Source organism: Ovis canadensis, chromosome 3, assembly GCF_042477335.2.
Source record: "Ovis canadensis isolate MfBH-ARS-UI-01 breed Bighorn chromosome 3, ARS-UI_OviCan_v2, whole genome shotgun sequence".
In the NCBI taxonomy this organism is placed as follows: Eukaryota; Metazoa; Chordata; class Mammalia; order Artiodactyla; family Bovidae; genus Ovis; species Ovis canadensis.
Genome location: NC_091247.1, coordinates 228873789 through 228888676, shown reverse-complemented (window position 1 = coordinate 228888676; position 14888 = coordinate 228873789). Strand labels below are relative to the sequence as shown.

The window sequence follows — 14888 nt, the reverse complement described above, 5'->3', positions numbered from 1 at the left end:
AGTCAAAACGGGCCCTTTCTCTCCTCAGCAGCTCCGCCTGAGTTCGACCCCACCAGGCGCCAGGGAGGCCGCCCCGTCTCAGGCTCAGCCGGAGAAGCCCATCCCAGCCAGGGCGCCAGGACCGACAGCCCGCTGGGCAGCTTCTGCCCACAGCATGCTCGCCTGGGCCCATGTGAGGGCAGGGAGGGGGCCCGGCCAGGGCACACGCAGCAGCACACACTCAGGATCATCCCTCGCCACGTCCTGAACGAGCCCCGTGATGCTGGTCAGGCCCACAGACCTGCCCGCTGTCTCCAGGAGCCAGCACCTTGGGCACAGCCAGGGCGTCTTCAGAACGAGGCCCATGGCGTCAGCTCCACGAGGATGTGGGCAGAGGTTCCTCACGGATCAGCTCTTTCCAGGATGGAACGGGGGCCCCCACGACCCCAACACCTGCGACCCTGAAGCCACAGAGAAGGCAAGGCCAGCACCCTGCCCTCCGGGAGGTGAGAGGACAGAAAGAAAAACGCAGCTCCGAGCCCCAGGTCGTCTATTTCATTGGAAGGGGCCTGGGCTTCTCTTCTGCCCGACGCAACCCCACATTCCCCAGGGGAATGAAGCGGGCAGCCCTGGGGCCACCGAGCGGGGACTCGAGCTTCAGCCTCGAAGCTCTGCAGGACCTCGGGGGGGTGGTGTCCTTGGTGAGCGCCTGCCCGGCAGCCCGCCCCCTGGCCCAGCCATCCCAGCTGACTCGGGACCAAAGGGGCAGCCGTGCCAGGACAGCAGCGGGCGTTCCATGATCACGCGGACGTGGCTGCTCCTCACTGAAGACCTATTTTCTTTGAAAGCAATGATGAAGACGGATACAGTGGGCCCAGCACCGATCACCCCCACCCCCCAAGCCCCCAACGCATACAGTGAACGTCCAGGGAGGCTGCCTCCTGCTCTGAACGTGCTGAAAAACGGACGCCTAAGCTCGAGCCATTAATTCCCATTTATACACATCGGGGCCCAGTGTATATGCTGGAGTCGTTTCTCGTGTTGTATAAGTAACTGTGAGCAGATGCTCTGACACCAGTAAAGGTAATTTGGCTAGTGATAACTCTATAACGAAATTTCCACGTCACTGGAAACAAGAAGGGCCGTGCAATGCGTGAGCAGGCAGGCATGATGACCGTCACTGCTCAGGCCCTCCCGCGGCGGGCCGGGCACTCACCACCGCTGGGTCACAGGATGCAGGCTGGGAGGTCTGCCCAGACGGCACGTCTCCCTTGATAAAAACAAACCAGGCACCCACACTGCGTCCTGAGATTCACGCCAAGAGGGAACACGCCACGTGTCCCAGGGACTGGGCGCACGAGAATGCACACGGTTCACGCGGGCCCAAATGCTGCTGAGACTCACCTTCCCAGAGAGCGGGCCTAACTGCTCACACGCAGAAACCCAACAAAGAAAACCGCTCATGGGGCTCCCCCCACCCACCCGAAAGGCCGAGCGCAGGCAAACATCACGCTTCTGCTGCGTGAGGAGCTGTTGGGTAGGCTCTGATTTGGGGGCGGGGAGCAGATTTCAATTCTCTAATCAGCTAAAAAGAACAAAAACAAGAGCCGCTGACCATGAACAGCCCCCCACCCACCCCCCCGTGAGGCTGCCGCTCCCGTCCTGACTTCCCAGGGATGCGGGTTCTTTACGGGGAGGGAGGTAAAGACACTCATTCTCTCCAGCCACTCGTAACCACCAACAAAAATGGCTTCAGGGAATCATCTCGAGACCAGCTTTGATGGCCTACACTCAGAACCAAGAGGAGTCTTTCTTCTTAAGGTCTAGGGGAATTGCTCTACTGCTCTATTTGGAAGTCTCCACTTAAAAGTTAATTAACTGGTCTCAGTTTGGCAATAAACCTGGAGCATCAGTCTTGGGTGGAGGGTCACAAAGATGTCATCATTAAAGAGCAAAGAAGTTAAATCGCCGAGCGGAACCTCAGGCGCTCACCTCTCATCACCCACCAGGGTGGTCATCATCGCTTCCGAGTGAACACGCCCCCACCTGAGCAGCTGGAGGTGGTCCCAGCGTGGCCTGCAGAGCTGGGATCAAGGCCGGGGCGCGTCTCTACCACCAGGACCCACTCGCCTCCGGCCCCCGAGGGGCAGCCCAGCCCCCTCCTTCCTGAGGCTGCCAAGTGGGCTGGGTGGGGGGTGGCCAGGCCACCTGAGGGCCCCCCTCTAAACGGGGAGTCTTTTACAATCCGGTGTAAGTGCAGGCCTGGAAGGAAGAACTCCCGGAGCAACTGTTAACATTCCATGTCCTCGCACAGGACAGAACGTCCTCGACGGTCAAAGACAAAGCGCGCCGTGGCTCTAGGCCTTAAAAGGCCCCTTGAGTCCTGCAGGGGAGTTGAGTGTAGTCCCACCTGCCAGCCGCCAGCCCCAAAGCCCTCCCGGGACCCAGCCAGCCCCAACACGGGAGGAGAGTTGGCTTCTGATTTTAGGAAAATAAATCCCTCTCTACCAGCTCAGGTGGGCCAAGCTTCAACTGGGAGGAAAACACAAGGGCTGGGGAGGCACGGAGGCCCAGAAAGGATGGAGGAGAGGGAGCAGAGATGGGGAAGGAGGGTCCCCAGCTGGCAGTCCAGCCCGGCTCGCCCCAACAACACCCTGGCCGTGGAGACGGCGGGAGGGCCAGCAGGCCTGAGCCCGAGGGCCTGGGACCACAGAGGGAGCCTCTGGGATGGGGCTCCTGCAACAAAGGCAGGCAGGGGATGGGAGCTGGGGTCAGGGGGCGGAGGGCAGGGGGCGGGGGCGGGGGGCAGGGGGCAGAGATAGGAGGGCAGGGGGTGGGGGCAGGGATAGGAGGGCAGGGGGTGGGGGCGGGGGGCAGGGATAGGAGGGCAGGGGGTGGGGGCAGGGGGCAGGGTTACGGGGATGCTGAGCCACTGACCCTTCGCAGCAGGCTGGCCCAGCCCTCCCCCACAGCGGAGCTGAGCCCTCCCAAGCACTCAAGCGGGCATCGGCCCCTCCCTGAGTACCTGACACCACCGGGGGTGCTGGGAAGTGCATCTGAGTGGTGGTCCCGGGGGTCAAGGCTCTCGCACAGGCAGCACCTGGCCTCCATAGCAGCACAGGTCAGTGAGCGGGAAGAGCCAGCCGGTCCAGGAGGCCTCGGGCCCCAGTGTGGAAGGCCCCACTCAGCCAGTGGTGGGAGGGTGGGGGGGCAGGGGGTTCACACTGAGGCAGGACGCATCTCAGGGAGGGTCGGCCCTCACCGAGCAGCCAGGGGTGCCACCGCCTGCCCTGTACACGCAGCACTGCTCCATCCTCCACAGACGGCGCACTGGCTCAGATCGTGAGCTTCCCACCGTCCGACCACCCATCCTGCGGCCTAACGGCAAGAGGGTGCGGAGGGGAGAGTCTCGGCAAAATGAAGGCCTCCGAGGAAACCTGCATGGTGCCACGAACGTCCAGATACTGGAATAACCAACATGGAACTGCTCTAACCCCCACGCCAATCGGGCTCCCTGTAAACAGGCAGCTTCATTTTCAAACTGAACAAAAGCAATGAGGCCCCAGATGCTGGGGGCGCCCTCCTGAGATGGAAGCGCAGCAAACACCCTACTGGCAATTCAGCGACCGGTACCGAGCTTGCGGGCATGCGGGCATGCTGGGCGCCGTGCTGAAGGCAGGGACGTGGGGATGCGGGCACCTGCAGGAAGCCAGGAGAAGGGAAGTCTGCTCTGCCTTCAAGGAAGGCAAGCTCGACCTTATGTCCTCCTCCGTCCTCACGGGCAGCCCCGCAGGCGGGGCAGCAGAAGGCACAAGTGCTGGCAGGGGCCCCGCGAGGAAGGTGGAGGCCTGGCGGTAGGCACCCCCAAGGCACGGCCACAGGCCACCCCTCCCCAGGGAACCTGGGGCAGGGGCGGGGCACACACGACTCTGCGCCAGGACCCACGGGCCCCCCGCGTGGCTGGGAGATGGCTGGGCGGGCTCTCTCGTGTTCAGTCCAGAGCTGGATGCCACACGGAGACCATCCTGTCCATGGGGACAGAGAGCAAGCAGGGCTCCCATCGTGGAGAAGGTCACGCGCGGCTTGCCTGAGGTGCTGGGAAACACCAGCGCAACACGCAGAGAAAGACCTGAGGGCGGGGCCTCATACGCTGTAGGCGCCGAATAGATGCTAGCTGCCATCACTGCTATTACTACTGGCGGCAGTAGCAACCAAGTTCAGTCAGTGACGGAGGCTGAACTAGAACCTACGGGTTTATACACTGTTTTTTAGACAACAGGAAACCGCCTCTACTTCTTTTTTTCTTTTTTTGGACCGACTCAATGGGCAAGCTAGTGGGGGTGATGGAATTCCAGCTGAGCCATTTCAAATCCTGAAAGATGATGCTGTGAAAGTGGGGTACTTACTATGCCAACAAATTTGGAAAACTCAGCAGTGGCCACAGGACTGGAAAAGGTCAGTTTTCATTCCAATCCCAAAGAAAGGCAATGCCAAAGAATGCTCAAACTACCGCACAATTGCACTCATCTCACATGCTAGTAAAGTAATGCTCAAAATTCGCCAAGCCAGGCTTCAGCAATACGTGAACCATGAACTTCCAGACGTTCAAGCTGGTTTTAGAAAAGGCAGAGGAACCAGAGATCAAATTGCCAACATCCGCTGGATCCTGGAAAAAGCAAGAGAGTTCCAGAAAAACATCTCTTTCTGCTTTATTGATTATGCCAAAGCCTTTGACTGTGTGGATCACAATAAACTGTGGAAAATTCTGAAAGAGACGGAAATACCAGACCACCTGATCTGCCTCTTGAGAAACCTATATGCAGGTCAGGAAGCAACAGTTAGAACTGAACATGAAACAACAGACTGGTTCCAAATAGGAAAAGGAGTACGTCAAGGCTGTATATCGTCCCCCTGCTTATTTAACTTCTATGCAGAGGACAACATGAGAAATGCTGGGCTGGAAGAAGCACAAGCTGGAATCAAGATTGCCAGGGGAAATATCAATAACCTCAGATATGCAGATGACACCACCCTTATGGCAAAAAGTGAAGAGGAACTAAAAAGCCTCTTGATGAAAGTGAAAGAGGAGAGTGAAAAAGTTGGCTTAAAGCTCAACATTCAGAAAACGAAGATCATGGCATCTGGTCCCATAACTTCATGGGAAATAGATGGGGAAACAGTGGAAATAGTGTCAGACTTTATTTTGGGGGGGGCTCCAAAATCACTGCAGATGGTGATTGCAGCCATGAAATTAAAAGATGCTTACTTCTTGGAAGAAAAGTTATGACCAACCTCAATAGCATATTCAAAAGCAGAGACATTACATTGCCAACTAAGGTCTGTCTAGTCAAGGCTATGGTTTTTCCTGTGGTCATGTTTGGATGTGAGAGTTGGACTGTGAAGAAAGCTGAGCGCTGAAGAATTGATGCTTTTGAACTGTGGTGCTGGAGAAGACTCTTGAGAGTCCCTTGGACTGCAAGGAGATCCAACCAGTCCATTCTGAAGGAGATCAGCCCTGGGATTTCTTTGGAAGGAATGATGCTAAAGCTGAAGCTCCAGTACTTTGGCCACCTCATGCGAAGAGCTGACTCATTGGAAAAGACTCTGATGCTGGGAGGGACTGGGGGCAGGAGGAGAAGGGGATGACAGAGGATGAGATGGCTGGATGGCATCACTGACTCGATGGACGTGAGTCTGAGTGATCTCCGGGAGTTGGTGATGGACAGGGAGGCCTGGTGTGCTGTGATTCATGGGGTCGCAAAGAGTCGGACACGACTGAGCGACTGAACTGAACTGAACTGAATGGGCATGAGTTGGAGTAAAGTCCGGGAGTTGGTGATGGACAGAGAGGCCTGGCATGCTGCAGTCCGTGGGGTCCCAAAGAGTCAAGACATGACTGAGCGACTGAAGTGAATTGAATAGATCCCTCTTCCCCAAAATGCAGCCACATAGCCATGTGGGTTTTCAGCTGAAGGCATGTTAGGCAGACTGGACACCTCCTAGGAGAGTGAGAGCCCACGGCCACCTGCCGTCCGCTGGCCCCAGGCGGGCACAGCACGGAGCCGCTGGAACGATCAGGACGCTGGCCACGGGGACCGCGCCCCAGCCTGGGACAGGGAGACGGCTGGGGAGGGGCACACGGAGGCACCGCCGCACCCACATGCCTTCCTGAGCCCATCCTCCGTGCCCATCGCTGCGTCCCCAGGGCCCACACCTCCGGTGAGACGTGGCCTCTGTCCCCTGTGCTCAGATCAGCCAGGCCGGGGCCTACTGATGCCAGCAAGGGAGGGGAGCGTGTACTGCTCACTGCTGCTCACTGAACATTCCACAGGCTAGGGTCGCTCTGGCAACTGATTTATCCTCTGCTCTCTGAAGGCTCACCTTGTAGCAGTAATAAAAATATTTTCACTTGGGTGGTAATAAAGCTGAATCTAGTTTACTAGCTGTAACTGAATTCTATCTTGAAAGAATAAGTCAATTTTAACCTTACAATGTAGTCGAGACAGCTTTCAGAGAAATTTCATTAAAATCGCATTTAACCTAAATTTAAAAACACAGGGAAAGGGAAAATGCTCACGCAGATTAAGGCTTTAACACAAGAAGGTAGGACTATTCTCCATCGATGCATATGGGCATTGTTTTTTCCCTAAGGGTGAAATGTAATTGCTAATAATAATGATGGGCAGCATCCCGCTTGGAGCCCGCAGTCCGCCAGGCAGTATCAGCCGCGCTAACAGGCGTGGACTGGATGGTTAAGGGTCAGAGGAGGAATGGACATGGGGCTGGACTGAGGCGCCTGCCAAGGGAGGCCTCCTGCCAGGTCCTGCACACTGGGCTGAGCAGATTCCCCAGACTAAGCCCCAGCCGAGGAGGGCTAGCCCGCCCGCCGTTACCTGCCCGCTCTGCAGCTGGTAAGGTTAAAATGATGATGACGTAACACGGGCACAGGGCTGGCTGAGCTCACGATGTGCCAGGGGCTGTTCTAAGCATCTCATCTGCACTGACCCTCCCAAGGGGACTATACTCACCACTCAAACCCACCGCCAGGCAGCAGAGCAGGAATCTGAACACTCTGGGTCCCACCCTGCGCTAAGAGGTGGTCCAGGACAAGCCAGAGGCCTTCAGCAAGAAGGATTTCCGAGGAGCCCAAGGCAGGCCCCATGTCCATTCCTCCTCTGACCCTTAACCAGCCTGCCGTGTCCACTCATGGGGCAGCAGCCCCAGCAGCAGGACAGAAGTTCAGCACCTCCTTTCCGGCTTCCCCCACAGTGTGAGGTCGACCGGTCCCTCGGGCGCCCACCAGCTCACACGCCCCCAGCTTGTTAGTGCCCCAGCTCAGGACAACAGCCCCAAGGAAAGGGCTTTCGGGGCCTCCCAGAAGGATGGGTGTCTGCTCCTGCGGGGCAAAGGAGCATCCAGGCAGTGGGCGGCCCACCACACGCAGGCCTGCACACCTGCCCCCCAACCTCAGCCAGCCACGGCCTCTGCTTCCTGCAGCTTCGGAGCAGGTGAGCGCACTGAGAGCGTCCGAAGTGCAGGCAGACAGGCGGCCCTTCTGCAGACCAGCCCTGCACTCAGGGCACAAGGTGTGGAGCCAGGGAGAGGGAAGAGGGGCCCACGCCAGCCCAGGTCCCCGGCCCCACCCCCAAGCAGCTCTGGGTTCCGCAGGTGCCCAATAACGCACCAAACATACCAAAAATGGCTGCAGCCATGAAATTAAAAGACGCTTACTCCTTGGAAGAAAAGTTATGACCAACCTAGACAGCATATTCAAAAGCAGAGACATTACTCTGCCGACTAACGTCCGTCTAGTCAAGGCTATGGTTTTTCCTGTGGTCATGTATGGATGTGAGAGTTGGACTGTGAAGAAAGCTGAGAGCCGAAGAATTGATGCTTTTGAACTGTGGTGTTGGAGAAGACTCTTGAGAGTCCCTTGGACTGCAAGGAGATCCAACCAGTCCATTCTGAAGGAGATCAGCCCTGGGATTTCTTTGGAGGGAATGATGCTGAAGCTGAAACTCCAGTACTTTGGCCACCTCATGCGAAGAGTTGACTCATTGGAAAAGACTCTGATGCTGGGAGGGATTGGGGGCAGGAGGAGAAGGGGATGACAGAGGATGAGATGGCTGGATGGCATCATGGACTCGATGAGCGTGAGTCTGAGTGAACTCCGGGAGTTGTTGATGGACAGGGAGGCCTGGCGTGCTGCGATTCATGGGGTCGCAAAGAGTCGGACACGACTGAGCGACTGAACTGAACTGAACTGAACTGACTGACCTGAAATTCAAATTGAAGTGAGTGTTCTTTTTATGCTAAGTCTGACAGTGCTAAGCCTAGGTAGGATTCCTTCCCGGTTTTTCCTACAGGAAGAGAAAGCAGAGCTTGGAGGGCGGTCCCAGCCTCCCCAGATATAGCCTCAGGATGGTTTAGTGCCGACAGAACTCCTTCTGGGCCACAGTCACAGGCCACCCGGTCCAGACTGGTCTAATGACAAGGTCTGTCCTTTCCCCCCTGGCCCACTGGGGCCTCAGCTTTATGGTTCCTCCAGAGCTGAGGGCAGAGCCCCAAAGACCATGGCCTGCAAAGGAGTCCCAGGCCTTTGGGGATGGGAGTGCCTGCCTCCTCCCATCCCCTCCCGAGGCTGCCCAGGACAGACACTGTGCCCGTGGGCTCCCCAACCAGGAACCACCCACGGGTGCCCCTCTCTGTGCCCATTTCATTCCCCACGGGACAACTCGCTCATCTGTGAAGCAATTCTTTAAGATCTGATTTTCAGTCTTCTGAAAAGAAACCCACCATGGACATAACCAGATTTACACGTCTGCTGAGGCTATCTTCAGATATTTCTTTTTAATACTGAAATAGGATCTCATGGTTTTTTCATCAAAAGATATGGCGAATGTTCCACTTATATTATCTTGTGTCACAAAAGATGCGTGAGCTCAGAATACAAAGTGGGGGCTGCCCCACGGGGGGCCCTGGCCCCAGGACCCAGCCACGAGGCTCTGACTGCAACCTGTCCACAAGCAAGGCCAGGGGCCGAACCTGGGGCCCCTAGGGAGATTAACATCGGGTGTGAGAGACATAATAATAAATGGGCAAGGTGTGCCACTCAGATACACCCCCAACTATGGAATTTCACGTTCAGGGTGTGTCAACACGCCAGGTGCAACATGGAGTTAAAATTCAGCTCTAGAGCTTTGTACGTTAAAATCCTATCAGCCCGCTGGCGTCTTAACGTATGTTTACTATTGAAGCAGTAAATTACCAAATGATTGGTGTGAACTGTTAATTTTACGCACAAGCATCACTCCCTAAGTAGGGAGCAGACTGACGTTAGCAGAGATGCTGAGGGCACACACGCCCGCCTCTGCCCCACTCTCTCCACTGCGCCCTTCCCCTGGCAACAAACGCCGCCTGGCCCAGGCATGTGGGCCCATCCCTGTCCTCCCGACTTTCCACTTTCGCCGCAGCCCGTGACTCGGTTTGGCCGATGAAATGCAGTTGAGCGCTGGGGACCACTTTCTTTTGAAGCATTAGGAGTCCATGAACAAGCCCCCAAGTTTTTCCTTCCATCACAGGAATCAGGCCAGCAAACTCCTGAAGGCAGCTCCTCTACCAGCCTGAGCTCCCAGGAGAGCAGGGCATGGACCAGAACCATGGCCAGGCCTCAGATGACTTGCCCTGTGGGTGGGGAGCTCACAGGGAGACGTACAGGCTGTCTGTGGGGGTCAGACGCACTTCCCTGGTAGCTCAGCTGGTAAAGAGTCTGCCTGCGATGCGGGAGACCCTGGGCCGATTCTTGGGTCGGGAAGATCCCCTAGAGAAGGAATAGGCTACCTACTACTCCAGTACTCATGGGCTTCCCTGGCGGCTCAGACAGTAACGAATCCGCCCGCAATGCGGGAGACCCAGGTCCAATCCCTAGGTTGAGAAGGGCATGGCAATCCACTCCAGCGTTCTTGCCTGGAGATTCCCATGGACAGAGGAGCCTGGTGGGCTACAGTCCATGGGGTCGCAGAGTTGGACATGACTGGGCACACACACAGATGTGGGGGTCAAGGTCAGGGTCAGGCCTGTTCGGCCGGCAACAGGGGTATCTGGCATCCCACCCAATGCAGACCTTTATCCTGAGCTGCCCACACTCCCACTCTTCTTCCCACAGACGTTTTGCGCTGGCCACCTGACTCACCCCAGACTGGATGGGGTGCTGGCCTGCTGCCTTCCGAGGTCTGAAGACCACAGTGACTGTGTCCCTGGTTGAGCTGCGAAGGGAGGTCTGTGTGCTTGGTTTGCGGTCCTTCCTGATTACAGTTTCTTAGAAACAGTGAGAAAAAACAATTCAGATTTAGGTGGCCTCTTGGACTTTCAAATTCATTCTTGGATATGAATGTTTTTTGCTGGATGTAGACCTACCCACTCCAGTATTCTTGTCTAGAGAATTCCATGGGCAGAGGGGTCTGGTGGGCTACAGCCCATGGGGTCGCAAAGAGTCGGACACGACCGAGCGACTAACCCTTTCACTGTTCAGACTCTAGGGTGACAGCTATATCCTTCCAGTGCATGGATGATATCTGCTTGTACTTCTGTTGAGAAGTCAGTTCTCATACAGCCATTCTTAGGAAATAATCCTTTACGCTAGCTGCTTTAAGAATTAGTCTTCAAATAAATTTTACTATTGTGTGTTTGTATAGTTTTCTCTTTATTCTCCTGGAAATTCAGTGGGCTCTTCAGTCTGTGAATCGGCTTATTTCAGTAGTTCGGGAAAATACATCATTATCTCCTCCAATTCTGACTCTCTCTCTCTCCTCTCTATGATTCTAAATAAATAAATATGAGGCTCTCTAGCCATACCCTTGATATCTTTTATTTTCTCTATCATCCCTATTCTTATCGCTCCATGCTTTATTTTGGCTATTTTCTTCCCATGCATCTTCCCCTTCACTAACTTTCTCTATAGCCATGTCTAATTTGTTAAGTCTGTACCCTGACTTTTTCATTTGGTTATCATATTTTCTACCTCTCATGTAAAATTACATAGTTTCTCATTAGCTGGGCAAATATTTTCAAGACTCTCTATTTTATATTTCTTCACACACAGTAAAGAGAATAGTTTCGTGGCCTATGCCTAAGAATTACAGAAACTCGACATCTTGCGGGCCTTGTCATCTGTTACTTCGCTTTCTTCACGCTGAAGAGGTCTGGAACATATTCTTGGCTTTGACTGCATGTAGATCATTTCACATGGAAAAAAAAAGAGACAAAGCTAGAACTCTCTGGTTTAGCATCCTCACAGAAGGGGGCCAGGAAATTTTTGTCTCCTTGTTAGCAGCTCAATGCTTTTAAGAAATCTGTTTTCTTCTTACCTTCTTTCTTTGCTTGTTTCTCTTTCCTTCTACCTCCCACCCAATTTGTTTGTTGGCTTCAAAAAACAATCTTATCCACTGTGTCGGTCTCCTGGGTGAGAAATCTGGTTGGAGTTACCGAGAAGGCAACGGCACCCCACTCCAGTACTCTTGCCTGGAGAATCCCATGGACGGGGGAGCCTGGTGGGCTGCTGTCTATGGGGTCGCACAGCGTCGGACACGACTTGAAGCGACTTAGCAACAGCAGCAGCCCATTACCACTAGATGTGGAAGGCCCCCTGCCCTCACCTTCTACATCCTCAATCAAGCGGCTCAAGGCTCCATCCCTCATCCTGTGGGAAGTTCTAAAACTCCCGCTCAGAGATCACAGGTGACTCCCCTGGCGCTTCTCAGCAGCCAGCCGCCTTCTCTTGAGCCGATTACCATCCCCCGGGCAGTCTCTCAGGCCACTACCCCTCACCCTTCCACCTGGCCTCCTTACAGACAAAACCCTCTCTCTTCAGTCAGGCCAGCTTTCTGTCTATGGAGCAGACTGCTTCTAAAGATCTGGGGGTAACAGAGAGTAGAGTAAAGTGAGACTCAAAACAGAAAACTGCTTGGGAGTGCTTTCCAGAAACTCTTTAGCCAGCCGTCACAGTGAGAAAATGAGACAGTGACCCTGAGCTCCCGGCCCCTTCTGCAGCCCCCCTGCCATCCGCGCTGCCCCCGCACAGTCCAGGCCCCCGAGCCGTCCTTCAGGGGGACAGTGGGCAAAGGGGCCAGGACGCCGCTCCCAGGGGCTGCTGCTGAGAAAAAGCCAGACCCTCCCAGGAGGACAGTGAGCAAAGGGGGCCCGGGGATGCCTCTCCCAGGCGCTGCTGCTGAGAAAAAGCCAAACCCTCCCAGGAGGACAGTGAGCAAAGGGGGCCCGGGGATGCCTCTCCCAGGGGCTGCTGCTGAGAAAAAGCCAGACCCTCCTAGGAGGACAGTGAAAGAAGGGGGCCCGGGGACACTTCTCCCAGGCGCTGCTGCTGAGAAAAAGCCAAACTCTCCCAGGAGGACAGTGAGCGAAGGGGGCCCGGGGATGCCTCTCCCAGGGGCTGCTGAGAAAAAGCCAGACCCTCCCAGGAGGACAGTGAGCAAAGGGGGCCTGGGACGCTTCTCCCAGGGGCTGCTGAGAAAAAGCCAGACCCTCCCAGGAGGACAGTGAGCGAAGGGGGCCCGGGACGCCTCTCCCAGGGGCTGCTGAGAAAAAGCCAGAGCCTCCCAGGAGGACAGTGAGCAAAGGGGGCCTGGGACGCTTCTCCCAGGGGCTGCTGAGAAAAAGCCAGACCCTCCCAGTTCAGACACTTTCTGCCTCAAAGGCCCAGCAACTCTTCTTCTGAGGCCGCCACAGAGGTTCTTTCAGGTCTGGCTGGAAGAACAGTTACAAACAGGTTACCCAGCTTAACCTGCTACCAAACAGAGCCTCCTCTGTTGTGAAGCATGGATCATTTAAACAGAACCACCGCAGGATGAAAACGCCCTGCTCAGAAGCCGCGGGAAAATAAGAACGGGGTTTACTGAAAAGCCCAGGCCTGGCTGGGGCTCCTTCGGTTGCTGTGGGTGCTCTTTTAAACAATCACCCAGCGAATCTCTGATGTGCTGCTTCTGAACCACAGCCCCAGAGAAAATCGATTCAAGCACTTCCCAAACTGCGGCCCTGGAACAAATGAGCACTAACCACACGTTTCTAACCTCCACAGAAATGCAAAATCCACCTTCTCGGAGAAACAGGAGAGGAGCCACTGAGTGTAATTCACGGCTCCTGCAAGTTGTACTTCAAAGACCCAAATGAGGCTGGGGGGGCGGGGAGGTGGGGAGAGGTGTGCGCGGGGAGGTGGGGGCAGGTGTGGAGCTGCTGGCAGGGAAACAAACCCAACAGCATCCGACAAAGATGTCCCCGCGAAGTTAGGAACAAACGTACCTAAATGCAGCCACATAAGCAAAAAAACTGTGCTGTGAATAGGTGGCTGCCAAGCAGCTAAATATATTGAATCAGATAAAGTATTATCGGAAGAACCGTGCAGAACTTCATAATATGGAAATTAGGTAATAACCATTAGACACAGCTGAAAATCGGATTCAATCAAGGGACAGAGTGGAGCTGATAATTTGTATGACTCCGTCTTATAATGTCATTCAATCGTTTCCAAAAAAGAGCCTTTGTTGGGAAGATGGGGACAGATACGCTGTCTACTGCTGAGGGTACAGCAAGGGCAAAGGGGATGTCCACACCCTTGGAAGGCGGCCCTGGAATGCAGGTGGCTTGTCTCTGCTTAGAGCAGAGTGCGACATCTCTGCAGATCTGGTGAAGTCACCCGTCGAGGTCACGCAGGGCTCGGGGTGACAGAGCCTGCCCCCCACCGGCATAGCGCTGCTAACCGCCTGGTGTCACAGGCCCACGCCCAGTTCTGCGTGGTATCACTCTGTTAACGCTCTGATCATTAATTTAACAGACGCTCAGGAGGGTACGCGTGGAACGGGCCAGCATCATCTTTCAACGTTCACTTAATTAAACCCTGCTACGGCAATGTGACAGTCAGCACGTCACAGGGGGAATTATTTTAAGGACGAAGGTAGAATGTATTTCAAAGCCCCCACTTACATATGAAAGCGTAATCGAAAGCGGCCGGCACACACTATGATTTTTCTGTAATATTAAAGATGTTATTTTTCCGACTCGGTAATTAATTGGATTCAGTGGAGAAATTACGCCCGCATCCTTGATAGCAAAATGACGTGCAGAGGCAGGAACGCTGGGCCAGAGGCCGGCCATAAACAACCAGGCTGCCGCCGGATGGTGACAACCGCCGGCCTTAATAAGAGTGAGGGCTGCCTGCTTCGAGGACGCGCTCATTACTTCCTGCAAAGGGACGGCGCTGAACTCTGATTATATCGCCTTCATAAAAGGAACGGGAGTGGCTCCAGCCCCAGCAACGCCCGAGTGGCCCCGGGAGAAGGTGCAGCAGGGGTGGGGGTCCCAGGATAACTGGGTGAGCCTTCCACCCCCTCCTCCCCCGCCCCCGGAAAGAGGGGCACCCCGGACGCGGGCTCACCGTCAATGCGGCTCACGAGCTCTTCCAGCATCTTCACTTTCATCTGAATCCCGGGTTGGGCGAATGTATAGTTGTCCTGAGGGGAAAATAACAGGGAATATCATAGGCGTGGAGGATAAAACCGGCTTTCCAAAGGGGAACAGGCAGTGGGGACAAAGGTGGACGGTTTGACAAGAGGACGAACTCACAAGGTGAGCAGCACACGAGCGGCCTCCTGGAGGCCGCGTCACACCCCCCCCCCCGCGTGCAGGTGAGCCAGAGGTGAGCTCGGAGGTTCCGAAGTCACCCCTCTGGGGAGTATTTACGGGGCATTTCTATACCTAAAGGCAGAGATTTACATTTAAATGGAGTCCTCTGGAAGTTGCTCTGGCCAGCAGAAGGGCAGAGTGCGCTCAGCACCGCAGGGGAGCTGATGGAAACCCAGGACCTGCCCAGAGCTAGCTACCGGCGTCAGGCCTGCCATCGG

General features: G+C 55.3%; 1 protein-coding gene across 2 annotated transcripts in view; it reads right to left on the bottom strand.

Moving 5' to 3' along the window:
* TBC1D22A (TBC1 domain family member 22A) overlaps positions 1-14888 on the bottom strand; it is a 267188-nt gene that overhangs the window by 66474 nt on the left and 185826 nt on the right. For both annotated transcript variants that reach the window (XM_069586202.1, XM_069586201.1), the window contains one exon: positions 14423-14498. In XM_069586202.1, coding sequence (XP_069442303.1) covers positions 14423-14498 — 76 coding nt within the window. The remainder of the gene's footprint in view (positions 1-14422; positions 14499-14888) is intronic.